Source organism: Hippocampus comes, unplaced genomic scaffold (genome assembly GCF_001891065.2).
Source record: "Hippocampus comes isolate QL1 unplaced genomic scaffold, H_comes_QL1_v1.1 scaffold36, whole genome shotgun sequence".
Taxonomy (NCBI): domain Eukaryota; kingdom Metazoa; phylum Chordata; class Actinopteri; order Syngnathiformes; family Syngnathidae; genus Hippocampus; species Hippocampus comes.
Genome location: NW_017805695.1, coordinates 5,200,570 through 5,218,050, shown reverse-complemented (window position 1 = coordinate 5,218,050; position 17,481 = coordinate 5,200,570). Strand labels below are relative to the sequence as shown.

General features: G+C 42.1%; 1 protein-coding gene across 9 annotated transcripts in view; it reads right to left on the bottom strand.

The window, feature by feature from the left end:
• Positions 1-298: 298 nt before the first annotated feature.
• The window catches only part of sorbs1 (sorbin and SH3 domain containing 1), a 43,364-nt gene continuing 26,181 nt past the window's right edge, over positions 299-17,481 (bottom strand). For 5 of the 9 annotated variants that reach the window (XM_019881997.1, XM_019881999.1, XM_019882001.1 and 2 more), the window contains 13 exons: positions 15,994-16,172; positions 11,706-13,124; positions 10,091-10,155; positions 9,753-9,923; positions 8,086-8,132; positions 7,532-7,646; positions 7,274-7,399; positions 6,020-6,214; positions 5,349-5,858; positions 4,575-4,667; positions 3,925-4,112; positions 3,411-3,517; positions 299-2,817 (listed from right to left, as the gene is read on the bottom strand). In XM_019881997.1, the coding sequence (XP_019737556.1) occupies positions 2,750-2,817; positions 3,411-3,517; positions 3,925-4,112; positions 4,575-4,667; positions 5,349-5,858; positions 6,020-6,214; positions 7,274-7,399; positions 7,532-7,646; positions 8,086-8,132; positions 9,753-9,923; positions 10,091-10,155; positions 11,706-13,124; positions 15,994-16,172 (3,283 nt within the window). In that variant the 3' untranslated portion in view covers positions 299-2,749. The remainder of the gene's footprint in view (positions 2,818-3,410; positions 3,518-3,924; positions 4,113-4,574; positions 4,668-5,348; positions 5,859-6,019; positions 6,215-7,273; positions 7,400-7,531; positions 7,647-8,085; positions 8,133-9,752; positions 9,924-10,090; positions 10,156-11,705; positions 13,125-15,993; positions 16,173-17,481) is intronic. The other 4 variants (XM_019882004.1, XM_019882005.1, XM_019882002.1 and 1 more) reach the window with 3 other exon arrangements.

The following is a 17,481-nucleotide window of genomic DNA, read 5'->3' as shown; positions in this document are numbered from 1 at the left end:
GTTTACAGTTTTGAGGTTGAAGGTTCAAATTCAGAAACTCGGAATTCTTCCAAGATATGCACGCTGTGTGGCACAAATTGATCTAAAGTGTGGACTAGAATTTGAATGTGAATTGTGCCCTGCCTCTCACCCCAAATCAGATTAATATCACATGTGGCCCTGATGAAGATGAGCACTGAAATGGGACATGCACAAAGAGAATTTCCTAACAATGACCTACAAACAATGCGAGGATTCTATGCTTTGTTAATACAATGGTTTGGAAAAGTTGATTAAATGTTGCATAATATCAAAGTCATAGCAGTGTATAGCATCTTTATTTTAATATTGTCAATGTAACAGCACTGCAAATTGAAGCAAACAAACCAAACTTGTTGCAGGTTGTGTGTCACAAACAAATTCAACCGGAACATAATCATTGAAATCACTTTGTCACACGACTGATACTTGCACAGTAATTGACACGATCTCTGTGAATATACTCCAACCAGAGACTAGAACTACATGGGGAAAGCAGGGCAAGTGTAATATGTCATGGATTTCAGAAATAGTCATGAATGAAAATGAGGCACACGTTTGCATCAAACGTAAAGCATTATGAGCTCACAAATGGCAGCGTAATGTTCATGTGCATCAAACTTCCTGTGCTCAGTAATGTTCCACACTGTGGCAAAATCCTTCAGGTTGATAAAACGCTGCATGTGACTGAAAGCTCCATCTGATGCTCTCATCATATAGTCGATTTCTTATTATACATATTTACAATCCTTCTTATGTTCTGTGTTAACTCAAGATGACCTTTAAACATATCCTGCGTACACTGGATCACATTCAAATATCGTACAGTACATTCATCCATCCTGTGATGTGTTACGACGCACACTATGACACAAGCAATTTATTGTGTGTTGAAGTTGATTTTTACACAGTCATGTTCCTATAGTCCTGTCACAGGAGAGCGCCTTAGGTCAGCTGTCTCCAAACAAAACAAAAAAACATTGATGAAGAGCTCGAGTTACATGAGAACTTAAACAAACGGTTTGGCCAGCGGCACAGAATGAAACATGCTTTTGTGAGGTGACAACATACCAGAACATTCTATCAGTTCTATAACAGGCACACTCATAATACAGTAAATTGTAGTCATTGTGACAACGGTCAGGAACACACGCTTGATTTTTGCCTCAAGAAACACACATCAGTGAGGACAAAGTGCAGATCGCTACAGGGTCTTGTTAAATATGCAATCAATCCATATGGCGTGACACTCATCACTGCACAAATGTAGCTAATACGCTGTGATGCTTCCATACTCCGTATAATACTGACGGGCTACTGATAGTCTGGCAATGCTTGATTAGATATTTACTCATCAACATCCATACAGTATAAATATTGAGACTTTTTTTTTCAACTGCCCTATATACATCTAAAACAACAAGAATGAATGTGAGTACTAATATACAGCTTGTTGAGGACATCTCAGTGTCGGTGAGGAATTTGAGAAGGACAACGGAATTGGGCACCATCCTATATTGCTCGGACTGCCGTTTTTCAAAGGGAAGTAGGAAATCACAGTCACTACACCGGCTTTTGGATGACAGCGTTTCAAATGTGATTTGGGCTTCTTTTACGGCACATGCAGCACTAACGCTGACTAGACCATTCCAATCAGTTTGAAAACTAAACGTTGGGAGTTAGAAATATATGTATCCATATTTCAAAGGCCTCTTAAGTAGCTGTACACATTTACACGACTGGAACATATAATCCTATCAAGAAGGGTGCTGAATCTCACGATGCTTTCAAATCATTATTTTCTGAGACACATTGTCTGCTTCAAAAGGTTCATAATCCTGCGGTGATGTGGTTTGGTGGAATTTCCCAAAATGACCAAGCAGGAAGTTAAACGCTGCAACGCCTGTCCTGCGGTTGCAATGGAGCGAGGTGTCTACCGCCACTACCTTGGAGGCATCATGGCGTCAGCAAACATGTTAATGTTTTAAAAGAAAAGACATAAAATGATAAATAAAGTGTCTGAAATTATTTGCATTATTTAGACTGTTTACCTCTTCAACATATGATTTAAGTGTCTTTGACCTGGTGGTTGAGAGAAAATAGAAGACAAATGCACATTTGGAAAAAGTGCTTCTAAAGCATGCACATGGCGTGTGACAAAGGTTGTGTAAAATATTATCTGTGTTAAAATTCCACACTACATAGAAACAGCAATGAATGCATTTTGAGTTGTGAATTATCTGGCCAGTGCTAACTTTTGACCTGAAAAAGGGAAGTCAACCCCAAAATTTTCTTTACAATAATATTAACTACGCACCTCCACTAGTTTTAAACATGATATTCTGATTGATACTGCGTTTGTGAAATATGAGTTCAACAGCAGCAAAATCTACCCATTTTGAGCCATTTCAGAGGCCGGCCATTTTGCCACTTTCTGTCAACTGAAAATGTCGCAGTTGCTGACATAAACGCGTGTAGTGTAAATGACACTAACAGATTGGAAGCTTGTGATTGATTTTCATAAAGAATATACTCATAGGAGACCGGCATGTGTCTAACATATACACCATACTGTGTTTTGGGCATTGAGTATACAACCACCTTCACTGTGCAATTTTACATTCTTTAGAATGAACAAATCATTTTGACTAAATATCTACGCTAACCCACAGCCATGCTCGATATCCAAAGCTTGACAGGCAAGTGCGTGTAACAGTTGAGATTCAACACTTTACAGTTTCACCTCCTTCACGTAATTCCCAGGGAAAGTCCCAAACTGATTTGTCCTCTTTGAGGTACCTGTAAATAAACAGAAACGGGAATCAGAGCTCTGCTTTGTTAGCGCACAGAAGACATTGAGCAGCGTGAATATAAAGTGTGAGAAATGCCCGTGTTGACGAATCCATCACTTTTTTGAAGTAACCCTACGACATGATATGGCAGTGCGGTGATAAATCGGTACACTTGTGCATTACAGGGGTGGCCCCCAAACTTTTTTGCCCCACGGACCGGTTTATGTCAGACAATATTTTCAGGGACCGGCAATTAAGGTGTGGCGGAAATAATACAACAAAATAATATGGTATGAGCTGCATGAAAACTGTGGCGTTTTCGAAATATAATAATAAACACAAGGAGCGTCTAATCTGGCCGCAACACTCCGATCGCTATGGCAATGTTCAATGCCTTCAAAATACGATACAACGCAAATTCAAAGTGCATGAAAATGACGACTCACCACAGGTAACCCTACGACATGATATGGCAGTGCGGTGATAAATCGGTACACTTGTGCATTACAGGGTTGCAGACCTCATTCAGGAGAATCGCACACTCTGCAACAGAGTAAGGCTGACTGCATTTGTCAGGAATGTGAGGCCTGCGGTACATACCAACAAACCAGCCGTCATCACACTTCTCCATGACGCTGATGAGATCTCCCTCCTGCAGCTCGAGCTCGTCTTCGTTTTGTGGGGCATAACTGTACAGAGCTTGGAAACTGGAGTGGAGCAGAGGAGGACACTGGTAAACATTACGGCGAAGACAGACAACTTGAGACCAGTGACGAAGATTCAGTCAAACCAATGACAAATCACATCGTGAACACGAAATGGATTTTTTTGACAGCATTCACCTGGAAAAAAAATACCGGTGAGAATGTCTGATTAGCTGCTATACATGCCAATTCAATCCATCACCTGTACAAATGCTGTGGTATGCTTTGGAATAAAGCACCTTAATCTTCCATTCTAAGAGTGCATGATATTATAGCTGCAAAGAAGGGAGCACCTCCGTTTATGAGGCCATGTCCACTTTCTATAGATGTAATGACCTCATGTCGTGATAATTCTGTCCATATGTTGTCGATGTGAAACGCAAATGTACATGCTGGTAGATCCAACTTACATTGCACAGTTGAGACGGCTGGGCTCTGGGCTGCTGCTTTGGGACAGGGGTTGCTGGGAAATGATCAGAGATTGTTTACTGGGATGGGAGTGCAGTCTATGTAGTGCGTTGAGAGGGTGGTGGGACAACGTGCCGCAGTACCTCACTGAGGTCTCAGCTATATTCAAGATCTCATTACACACTGCCTCCTAATAGGACAAGCAGGTGAGTCCCAGCAGAGGTTTAGGGTTGAAAGTTGGGGAGTAGAGAAAGGAGTTAAAAGAGTGAGGTGGCAGAATTGAGGCAGGAAGGAGAGGCCCAGTAAGTACAAAGGAAAAGGAAGTGATCCGTTAAAAGCCACAGAGGAGCAGAGCATGGTGGAGACCAGGAAGGAAAGCATGGAAAGGCAAGACACTAGTGTGAGTTCATGTACAGGAAAAATGAAATATTAGTTCATGTATTTTAACTGAGAGGATGTTATTTGCATGCAGTATAAAAAAAAAAGTGCAGCTCTTGAATATTGCGTTTTAATGTCAAGGAGCACTGTGAGCATTAGTAAGGAAGACTCGAAACAGAGAAGGTGAATGAAGGAAATGAGTTTGAATTTTACAGTAAAATAAAATTAAATGAGACAGAATTGAAATCAAACATGTAATGGTCAAGAAACTTACCGCAAACGAGTTGACGTTGTTGTCATGGATATCAAACAGCATGACGGGACTTCTGGAGTTCCGCCCATGATGATCAATGTCATTCCGCGCAAGCTGCAAGGCAAAGGACATCTCACTAATCTCCAAAATAAATAACAGCTTCATCCCAGGAGAACACACCATGGTTTCCATCCACCTGCTGCAACAATTTGAAGATCTCTATTTCAAAGTGTTTTAAATCCATTTCGATTTTTCAAAGGAAACTTTATTTATTCACACAGAGCTGCAAATTTGACAACGATTAAAAAAATCTCTCTCAGTCTGAACATGTTGGAAAAAATACAGTCTGTTCTCAACAGGATGGCATGGCAAGATAGCCTTCTGGCATTTATCGTGTTTTGGGAAAGAGACCCATTTTTATCCATCCTTTAGTGAGATAAATTCTTTTCTACTAATTCCTATGCAGCTAGTGTGAATGACCCTTCACCAAACGAACAGACTGAGATGCATGATGAGATGCAATCAATGTTGACTTCTTTGAAAACTCAAAAATCAAGAAACACAAGCATCAATCGCCATTAACACTTGTGCGTTAGTTGTACACAACATGCAGACCTGCAACTGTCAGCACCATGGTGAGGTTTCTATTCTAAGCCAATGGCCAAAACACTCATGTTAAACATGTCTTCCACACCAAAATGTTAGCCGCACTATGTCAGCAAAGACCAAATTGAAGGGTCACAAGATCGCAGAGTGAGCCTGAACTATAATCACGGCACACCATGCCGAAGGTACCTCTGCAGGGCTATTTTGTCTGCTGCCAGGGGCGGCACAGCTGCCGCCGCACCCCTCCGCACCTTCGCCCTCCGCCCTAAGCCAACCTTCCAACACTGGCCCGCCACAGGGGCTAATGCTACGAGACAGATGTGCTGAGGGTGGGGAAAGCAGGAAGCCCTCCCCCTGAGGAGGAGTAAAAGTGAGGAAAGGAGTGGCGGAATTGGGCCTGGGTGGGTATGGCGGGGGCAGTGGGGAGGCAGATGGTGAGGTCACGGGAGAGATGCAGTATGGGCTGCTGGCGATGGGTGGCACAGGACTGGCAGAGTAAGGAGGGGGCAGGTATTCGCCGCAGCGGTAAGAAACAGTGGGCAGAGGAGGCAAGGGTGGGGTTGGGGCGGCAGGCGGGCTTCCACCTCCCACAGTCAGAGAGATCCACTCGGAGGACACGGCATGGACCTCCGGGGACACGGAGCGGCAGGGGGAGCGAGGAAGCGGCAGGGGCGAAGTGGTCAGGCGATTACGATACAACTTTTTATAGAAGACGAGGCGGGTGTGAGAGGAAGAAAATGGAAAAAAAAGAGGAGACAAATTGAGAAGATGGGAGAATGAAAATTAAAAGTTGTGCGCAAAGGTGAACATAGATGGAATCGAACTTTGTGAAGTTCAGAAGTCGTGTTGTGGGTCCTTACCTGAGGGGAGGCATTAGTGCTGCGCTGTGGCGAGGAGCTGAGAGGCGGGTCAGGGTAATCCAAGCCATTTTTGACACGTGGTCGTTTGTGCACTTCGACGTAGGTGACAGGGAAGATGCCTTGGCGGTTTGTGCCTGAGATTTTACCTTCATACCAGTTCTCATCCACTCTACGAATCAGCGTGATCCTTTCCCCCTGCACACATTTTTGGGCTGTAAATCACAGGGTCTCACATTAACAGTGGCCTGATGGGCCGGGTCATCATGTGACCGGGTCGGGCCACCAGTACAAATTTCATATCACTGGTGTTGGGCCGAAACCTCAAAAGTCACAATTTGGTCAATTTCACGTCTTTTCATAAATCTATGTGGGTGTTATTTTTACAACTTATTGACCAATCTTAAGTGTTGAAAATGGTTTGCTCTCTTTGATGAGGCAATGTTAATGGTTGATCAAACACACCGTTTTTGTGGTCTCTTGAAAAGTGATGATTTTGGAGATACAAGGAATCCACCTGATGCCAGCGATATATAAATGAAATTAAATCAACACGTTCTTGCTTTCTGAATATGTAATATTCAATATTTGTAGTTTTATTCGTCTGTGCACATTTGATCACCCTCATTTGCTGGCGCATTGTGTGCGACAGATGTACTGTACTCATGCGCAGTTTGGCCACTGAGTCTACAAGCTTCACTATTTCATCCACAGGCAGACAGGCCTGAATATTTATAATTGTAAATATCGTTACATATTATTTTAAAATCACAATATCTATATACTGGGAAGTGAAGAGTGTGGATATTTTTTAAAGCAGCTGCATAGATGGCCCACTGACGCTCAGTATTTGTGTGCATTTTGGCCACTAAAATGACATGCTTCTCCTGTTCATCCACTGGTAGGCCGACACATATAAAATAATGAATTTTGTTAAGTATTGTTTTAAATCACATTATGCACTTAATGGAGACTGTGGCAATTTTTTTTAAGCAGCTGGTTTGATGCCCTGTACGCGGATGCATTTTGGCCATTGAGACCACACACTTCACTATTTCATCTCAGATAGGTATATCATTAAGAATTTTAAGTACTGTTTTAAATCAGGGCCAGTGCTGGTTCTGACAGAGTCACCACAACTGGGCTCAAAAAAATGTCAGATCCTGAATCATCAGGCATACTCTATATGAGTGCCTCCAATTCACTTGAATCTTGTGTGATGTATGGAAGTGCTTCCACACGTTTACTTTGTCATACCTTTCTGAATGACATCTCCACCACCGTGTCTCCTGTGAAGTTAAAGCGGGCAACAGCATCACCGTATTCCAGCACCTGCACTGGGACACTTTTCTTCGGCTGTGCTTTCTCAGTTGGGGGCAGGAGCTGTGCAATTAGGGAAACACATAACAAGTCTAACTGAGCAAGAAAAATATTGTAGAAGTTGGATCACCAAAAAAAAAAAAAAAGTTCTGACAAGACAAATAAAATAACAGTAAGCGTCGTGAGTCACAGTACCTCAACATAGCTTCGAGGGAAAATCCCAACTCTTCCGTGATGCTCTCCTTCGTACCAGTTCTGATCCACCTGTCTAATGATGTAAACGATGTCTCCCTTCTGAAATGGTAATTCCCTAAAAAGATTTTGCAGATAGATTTAATCTAAATAACATAAAATCGCAGATATTATATTTGACAAAATAGTAACTACATAATACTCCTGCACATTGATGTTGGATGATTTTGTTTTGTGTGTGTGTGATTCTAAGGAATAACATCATTGGCATTTTCTCAGCTTGCCCCAGCATCTACCAACACTAACACCAACACCATTACTCATATAAACATCGACATCAAGTGAATGCATGAGGATAATTTGATACAGCGTCTCTGTCAGATTATCACTCAAGACGCTTTATTGAGAAACTGACCCCAAGATCAATTAAACATTATGTATGAGGCTTTAGATTCTTATGTATTGTACTGGGAAAATATTGGTTGGTATGATTCTTGAATGATCATCTTTACCCTTCACATGCATTGTAATTGTAAATTCTGATTATGTGCGCTTACTTTAGAGTTTCCGCTCTGAAGTCGAAGCGTGCCATGGCTGGAGTTCTCTGTGTAGACACACATAGGAGAGACAATTAATTAATGGTGTTGACAGGAGACGTTCACAATTTAAAGCAAGTCCCAGACGTCTTAATTACATGTTGGTGGCATGCTTTTGTGAAAATACCACAGGGACTTATAGACATTTTACAGCATATTTCTGGTGTAACTGGTGAGGTGAGATTGTCTCGTTTTAGGAGCAAATCTGTCTCATCCAAGGCTGGGCCAATGGTGAGCCCGGCTTTCACAAGAAGAGCCCTGAGTGTGGAAAACACGAGAGTGGCCTTTAGCTTCAAAACAATTAAATCGTTTCGTGGATGCAAAAGTTACATCACCAAACACAAACACCTCCTCCTGCCACCGGCACCTCTTCACAAAGCAATTAAGTGCCGCATTTCAGCAGCTAATGTTGTTATCTAATTTGAATCTGTGAAATAAATAAGACTTAATGCAGATCTGTTTACCTTGAAGCCAACACGAGCTAATTTAACTGTGTGAACGGGGGTGAATTCCGTGATAAACCTTAAAAAGTCAATTTTATCTCCCATTTAACTATAAGCCTGTTTTTTATCATATTCGTGCTTATTGTCATAGTGCATATATAATGGTGATCACAACACAAAATTTGTTGGTCATTTAGAACACACAGGATGCAAAATGTCACAAGCTTCTCCAGGTGATTTGTACTTTTTGGCCTTTCAGAGGAGAGGAGTCATAGCTTGCAACAGAAAGAAGTGAAACTACCGGTAATACCAGTGAATTACGTACAGTATCTGAGTAGACATTTATTGTGGATATTAGCACAATGTCGGAAGTTGCTACAGAAAAGTATCATTAAATTCAGCCTTTAGATCAGGGTTAGGGTACCAAGTAGCGCCCGAGGATCATATGAGCAGCCCGCAGGCCTGTTCTAAAAATAAGTCACCAGTGATCGGATATTGTGATTTCCTGAACTACTGTAGAAAAAAAAAACGTTCCTTATTAAGAATAACATAATTAAAAATAGTTTGAGCAAATGCTCTCTCAACATAAAAGCCATTTGCATTAATCAGAACCCGAGGAGTAGCTCTCAGTTTCAAAATAGGTGGTGACCCCAGTGTAAGATTGTCAAATAGGTGATTGAAGGTGATCCATATTTAGCCACATAAATGGGCGAAATAGTAGCGCAACCCCACTAGGAAGGTGTATTTCAGTTCTAAACTATTGTAAAAGAACAATAAAAACAAATCTAGTTATACAAACATGACTGCGTTGATTAAAATTGACCAGTATAATCTTTGTAAAAGCAGACGTTTTTGTACACTTAATGAAGTGTGTATGGTGAGTGTCCAGTTTATACTGTATGCAGAAGACAATTACCTACTGTATGTGTAATGTGATTCAATTATAAATCCAGCGAGCAAAAATGGATTTCCTATTGCTGCTCACGTCTAATGTTCTGACCAGCAGGAAAAAGCCAGACAAGTATGCAGACCAACTGCTGACAAGACATCACCAAAACCCCAATAGTTCCCCACCATCAGCCATCCCGACGCTTCCCATTCCCGCCCAAGCCTGACTCATATGCTAACTGACAAAGCAGCTGTGGTGTTTTTCCTGTTTGCAGCAGACCTGGCATGTATTTGTACCTCCATGCCAGATTTCCGTTTCTCTGTGTTATCTGTTATGTTGAGCAGGTCTCCAAAGCGCTCGTTGGTGATGAACTGGTGATGTGTTGGGACGATGCCAGTGTGACGTCTTGACGCTATGTCAGCCTCTTCCTGTTCCCGCTTGAGCCGCCGCTGCTCCTCCAACATTTTCTGCCAAGGAAACAGACTGTTTTTCCCTCTAGATAAGGCTCCTCTTAAAGTGTGACACAGTAACGGAGCTGGTGAACACATGCCTCCTCGTTCTAGTTTCCAGCACGCCGCTAACCCTTTAGTACTTAACGTATAAATGCAAAAAACAAAAAAAAAAAAAAAATCACCTCTTTGTCCCCATGACGCCTCCTCAGCACTTCATCCTGGCTCTCTCCGTGCGCTGGGGATAAGTCTAACAAAAAGAAACAAAAAGGGTTGGACACTGTGAGGAATTTGCTTCTTCGAGACAAACGCAATGGAAGAAGAAAACATTGCGAATAAGATGATATTGCAGTCAAATCTCTGATTCCAATGAGTAAAATAAAAAGATAAGCATTAGATAATGATGGAACGAACATAATCCCTCTCACACAAACCAAAACCCACATATGGCAAACTCCATTCAGCATGCACAAAGGAGAAAAGGAATGAATACAGAATGATCAAATGTGTTTATGAAAAAAAAAAAAAAAAGTACAGATTCAGGAAACAAAAATAAGTACCCTAATTTGCCTTGGCCAAAATGCAACTAAGTTGTGGTACTATTGATGGCATTGATCTACAAGCCTCCAGACAATAATCTTTACATTTGTAACAAGAAAGTCTGATTACTACCGTAATGGCCCGAATATAAGACGGTGTTTTTTTGCATTGAAATAAGACTGAAAAAGTGGGGGTCGTCTTATATTCGGGGTCTAGACATTATACCCATTTGCGACGCTAGATGGCGCCAGATATCATTGAAGTGAATGCTGAACTTGACTCCCCAGGCCAAAGTGAACCCCTGTCACGAAGAATAAAAATAAAAATAGCGGTAGCACGAAGAAGAAAAATGAAAAATAGCGGTAAGAAAGAAAAGAGAAGAAAATAATAGAAGAGATAACAGAAAATGGAGAAACGTAGCGACAATCTGGAGAAAAGTGGGTCGAAGATCGGCCAGGTTAACCGGCAGCTGAGGAGAAGTTATGATGTACTGTAATTTACGTTTCAAAAACCAGAAGCCATTCATTTACGTATGTGATTGCACTTTAGTTTACATATTTAAATGTTCAGACATTAAGATTTGAATGAGGCAAAATAACATGCTTTTTCTCTCAAATATATTGTTATAATCATTTGTTTCAGATGTACTGTAATTATTTTCTGTATAAAAAATAATTTGGTGTTCAAAAAGTCTTTTTTTCAAACTTGAGCCTTGAAAAAGAGGGGGTCGTCTTATAATCAGGGCCGTCTTATATTCGGGCCAATACGGTACGTTTGACTGCAGCGGCTTATTTGCAGTTTCCTTTTGCGTACCAACAAGGGTCACAACAAACATATTTATGGATAACGGATGGATGGATATTACTGTATATTCCTTATTTACCTTCGACATTAAGTAGTGTACCTGCTTATATAGACAAACAAAGCAGGAAGTATTATCGGGTGGGATACTGTTTTGCGTGCGACTGAAATCTGATGCCACCAGGAGGCTAAGGACACGTTATTAAAAAGCTGCCTCAACCTCCAACAGTCACTCTTGTGCGTAGCTGGAACCATAGTGATTCACATTTGAATGGAGGAGTATCAACCACCACACGCCAAAAGACACGGAGGCTTGACTGTGACTTTGTAAAAACACCACTCAGAATAAAGATGGATGGCGGTGTGTCGAGACGGGAGACAAGGTGAAGAGTTGAGCTGAATGAGTGAGCACAGAGGAAGGGAGGAGGATGACAGTTGTGATGGAATGGAGATAGCCACCTCTGTGGTTAGCTGCCAGCGGCTGCAGAAGGTTCCCGTTGGCGTCCAGGCCCTGTCCGTTACTCAGCTGCTCACAATTGTCTCCCTCTCCATTACTCAGCCTCTCCAGGACCTCCAGGGAGGACAGACGCTGAGGTATGAGAGGTTTGAGCTCAGGAGATGTGCTGTGGGGTCTCTGAGTGCCTGTTATCACTTTAGTGGCCGATAGCGTCCTCCGAGGATGTTGGGAGTGGAGGCTCTTCCGTAACCTGAAAGGGGCAGGGCCCATGAGCAAGAGATTCCCAGGCAGCATGGTCTTCTTCTCTGGTGGTGCTGGTTTCTCTTGCTGAACTGTGGCCTGCTGTCTCTCATGCCTGAGAATAGTAGTAAAGCGGGTGTAGGAAGCTGGACAGGGCCCTTTGCATTTCATGGCTTTAAGGGGGAAGTGGTGGTGGTTCATATGGTGCAGATGGTGGTGGTGCAGTGGGAAAGACATTGGAGGCAGGGCGGAGGGACTCTTTGTTCCACTAGGAGCCGAGTGGTTCTGCTCTGTGGAGCTCTTCTTTAAGATTTGTACAACCTCAGGATCAGCAGAACAAGCCGACTCGGCCCTAACCTGGCCTCCATCCTTTGAGGGGGAGGCTGCCTCGTCCACAGTTTTATTCCTGGGTGAAAAGGACTCCTCTGTGTCGTTTCCACCTGCCTCCACAGGAGAGCAGGCATCTGTCTGGGAGTTGTCCACCACCAAAAGACTCTCAGCTGACACCGCAGAGGGCAGGTAGAGAGAGGCAGCACGTTCTGGGCTATGGATGTAGTTGGAGTTCAGCGTGGGCAACGAGGAGGAACGACTGGGTGTCAGACTGGACTGTTGAATGTACATTTCAAACTCAGTGACCCGTGACAAAACAGTGTCCCGTGTAATTTTACCACCATCAGCTTCTGACTTTTCATCCCCGTTAGCTTTTTCCCCTTCAAAGAGATAAGCCAGGCTGCGGACGCTCCCTTGGGGGCTGCAGCCCACTGATCTGGGCCGCTGAATGTGATGCATGATCTTGTACATGCTCGAAAACTCTGACGCACTCCTCCTCACTGCAGGGGAAACTTCCCTAAGGCCATCAGCACAGGAGTCTGAATAGTGACACCCCTCCCTCACCTCTGTCCCAGCTCTGTCACGATCACATGTACTTGTGTACAGATCCTCACAGCTGTGCGCTTTGGGTTGCTTCACAGGTCGCGTGCTGCTTTCCTGGATGTCACCACCAGGCGGCAGCAGTTTGGGCTTGAATTTGGACGGCAAGATTTGGGGTATGCAAGCTTTGGCAGCAGAAAGAGGCTTCTTACTCTTACATTGGTTAGCTATTGCATGACTGGCAAGAACCGATTGACTATTTTTAGAGGGGTAGGGTGAGTCTAAACAGCCATTCCCACCTTTATAATCCACTGGCAAGCATGCAGGACAACAGAATAAACAGCATATTAGATTACAATGGTCACAGGTTCACGCACAAACACGCTGAAACAGAATTAGCCACAGTTCCAGAGTAAAGCAATTGATTCAATTGAGGCTATAGGGCAGACTTGATGCAGTGTACATCAAGTTATAGATGACCACAATCGAAACAGCACAGTGTAAGATGAAAAACTGTGCTCTGTGAAATGCTAGTAGATTTGACATAAACGAGGAGAACATAAACATGAAACAAAGTGTTAATAGCAGTATGCAGTGAAATGTTATGTAATGGAGGTTGCGGAGGAATCCGAACTCTGACTGCAGTATCAATACTTTCAAAACAAGATTAAAAATGATTGCGTTTGACCTATTTTATATTCATGTTAACGTTTCCCTCAACATGCCCTATGAATGCCCTACATTTGCATTATGATGAGTGATGGCAATATGCTTGTTTTTTGGGTGTTTGGAAATACAAATTATTGGTCAGGGTAAATTACCTCCTAGCTTTCTGAACTATCCATCGTGATCCAGATGGGAGCGGGAAATGACACAACACTTTCACATGCTGTGACACACGTTTGCAGCATAAGTGAGCCATCTGCCACCTCTCATCTGCTGTACTAATAAACACACATGGGAGATGCCCGCTTGATATTATAAACCAAAGCATGTGGCAAGTTATCTATTCTGCAATAAAAATGCCTTCATGATGGAGCAAGAGGTTCTGTTTTTTGAAAAATGATGATCAAGAAAGTTTTTTTTTTGTTTTTTGTGTTTTTAACAGGAGCATGTGGCAGCTTTGGTAAATTTATTCAACAGTGAGCCTGGTGAACAGTGAAATTTTGGACGTCTGGTGTTTGTCATTTGACTAGAGTGGCAAATGCATTTAGAGCACGAGTCTCTAAACTGACAGTGTGGAAGCTGGAACAGAACTCTCTTTATATACTGTATATTTCCTTCAAACGTGGCTGTTCTTACAAAGATCCATTAAATTTGATAATGCCTGTAAAATTCTCAACATCAAAAAAGGCACTTATCACAGCCTCAAATAGATGGAACAAAAGAAATATGCTGTGTGTATGCACGGTCTTGGGCTTGAAAGTGCAATGAAAGAATTTAATGTGGGTTTGAGCGAATTTACATGTGTTTACATGCTTATGTTTCTGTATTACAATTTAAAATAATTGCAAAAAGGCTGTCCACATTTTATCCAGGCCTAGGATTACCTTCTTTCAGGCAAACATCTCTAGTTTTGTCATGTTTTTTTTTTTTAAGGTGAGCATTATTATATCGGTACGGAAGTGTACTGCTGCCACACCAGGGAGGGAAAAAAAACATGAAACGTACCAAAAATGTGAACATTATCATGTAAAAATGTGATACTTGTCATGTGCAAACATGACAATTATCATGTAAAAACATGACGCTTATGTAAAACGTGAAAATTAACATGTAAAAACATGATACTTATGTAAAAACGTGAACATTATCATGTAAAAACATATCTTGTAAAAATGTGAAAAATGTCATGGAAAAACGTGAAACGTACAAAATGTGACCAAGTTGGCTCCCTCTAGTGGTACGCAAAATAATCACTGAGTTCAATGTTCGTACTGTACATTGTGCACTCAAGTATCTCAACCTAAATAATGAATAAATAAAAAAAAAAATCCAGTGAAATACATTTATGTACCTTTCAGTTGTATTTAACTTGTCGGGACAATTTTGCATTTAATCTTTTAGAATTTGCATTTAGGTACAATGTTTATTTAACTTTTATGTGCAAGACATTTGGACTGAACCATTATTAAAATAGTTATTCATTTTCCTAAATGCCCATCTTATTCTTGATGAACACTGGGGCTTACTAGCTTCATGGATTTTAATGGTGTTCATTATGATGGTTCTTGGAGAGCCAAGTATTTTTTTGGTGTTACTTGGTGTAAAATATTTGCAAACCCACAGACTAGACAATCAAAAAATCATGTGTCATTATATAAAAAAAATGACAGTGATTAAACCTTTTGAAAAAAAAAAACAAAAACAAAAAAAAAACATATTGCAATCATTATCTGGGGTTCTAGGTGCCCCCACAGATTAAGCCTCGGAGGAGGTTTTTGCTCATTGATCAGTTTTGTTTACATAACACATTGTAACGTAGAAACAACTCAACTGTCTGCCACGGTGTGATGTAACAGTGCCGGATCATGCGCCTGATCTGCCCATTCTCTCGCTTCCTTGCATTCCATCTTTTCTCCTCCCACAATGTTTGACTCTCCGGCCATGTGCTCAGACATTCCGGCCACTGACCTCAAACTGACAGCTGACTTCCTCCGGCCTGCCCACCTTCTGTGTCCCTCCTGTTTATCCCCCCCCCCCCCCGGTTTTGCAGAGCACAGATCTTTTTTATCTCACTCATCCCTTCTCATCCATCCCCTCCCCGGGTCTCTGTTCTATGACGAGGGAAGACACTGAAGTCCTGCCCAACCTAAACCTGCCTAGCGACTGCAGCATGAAGGGAAACACTCCCCAAGGTTAGCTTCCATAGTCTGAGAAAGACAACCTCATTTCGTCCTTAAATGTTTTCCAAAGCAGATGTCCAGTAATGTTATCATCCGTGTCATTGGTAATAAATCAAAAGTGACTGGGATGAATGCTGTGGGGTGATTGGCTAAAGCTGTGAAGCCTGGAAGCAAAGATGTGCGGACTCCAGCAGAACGGAAACACATGTTCATCATCAATGTTTTTATAGCTCAATGTTCGTTTTACACAAACGACCTAAGGGGCTGTCTAACCCTGATGTCCATGCACATCTACCATACACACTTGTGTCCATATTAATTGGTCGGTATATACCTTTAGGGGAGGATGAGCTGCCATGGCGCTTATTTAAGGCTCGTAGACCTTGTAAGGGAATGTCACCGCCTTCCAGGACAGTCTTGTAAACATGACGGTCACATTCTGAAGCCACAGGGTCATTTTCGGATGATCCTCCATCCTTCTCCACCTCATTGTGTCCAGACTTGCTGGAGGAGCTAGACAGTGGAACGCAGACAGCATATTAAAGTTCATTCATTCAGAGGAGTGTTTTTGATGATAAACAGAAACATACTAATTCGGCAGTGAGCTTCCATATGGTTCTTATTTCGGATGTCTTGAGGGAATTCCTGCCTTGGGAGACTTGCGGAAGTCAAAATAATGAGATGAACTTGAGTGCAGAATTTACAGGTAGCTCTTTCAGGGAAAGCACTCACAACCACAGATATTTTGGCATTCCGTAAAGGCCAATATATCAGATGTCCATATAAATTGTCTGAACATTCCCGCATAGTGTATCATCCCTTACAGTTGCATGATGTCTCATGTTCACTCTCGTTCTCCTGCTCACGTGCCACTCATGGCGCTGCTCTATTTCAAGAAAAACATGGTCATTAAACCGACAGGGCCTCTTGGATCACTGGCAGCAAACAAGCATTCGATTACTGTCCTCTTCTGTCAAAAGGAAAATTTTGTCCATTGTTGAAGTGGGTTTTGTATCTCCCAAGTCAGAGTTTTACAAGCTTGGCAACATGCATGGATTCTTTACGGTGCTTGTCCACTACCGAGACAAGAAGCTCTTTTCAAGCTGCTGGAAAAATATGTGAATTCCCGACTGCAGCAAGCCAATAAAATCATGTTGGCTCTCGGTAAGGAGTGCTGTGGCTTAAGTTCAGAAGCAATGTGAGATCCAAGATAACTTCTTGAGGAGGTTCTGGGAAGATCAAGACAGGATGCTGCCGGGCCAAAACACTGACCTAAGATCCTCTTTTACTTTGGATATAGGGATGACTTCAGAACTTACTGTCAACTGTTTTTTTTAGCAATACCACTCCCCCAGCTCACTTGTTTATTTTTCCTGTCAATACAAATGCCTTGTACACACAAACTACATTCATTCATTCAGATGTTTTGTGTTTTAAAATCAAATACCAACTTCACGTGACATTCTCTCAACAACTTGGAGGAAAAAAAAAACCCTGGTATGAGACTTTGAACTAAGTTACTGGTGGCTCTGTGGTTTCCTTTGGAAAATGTTAGTGAGCACGAACTTGCATCCGAGCAAACGACCATGAAACACTTTCTTCAAAATCAAAAACAAATCGGTGACCATTCCAATTCAAGACCATAAATAGGAAACTCGTAACGACATAATGCGAGTACCAGACGGGAGTTGGTGCGAACAAAAAAAGGGGAGGGAAAAGAACTCTTTCCCAGTAGATGCTTTACATTTTATTACAAACAGAGAGGAAAGCGAATAAGACAATGGACCTGTCTGTGAGATAACAGTTTTGAAGTTCTGCAGCA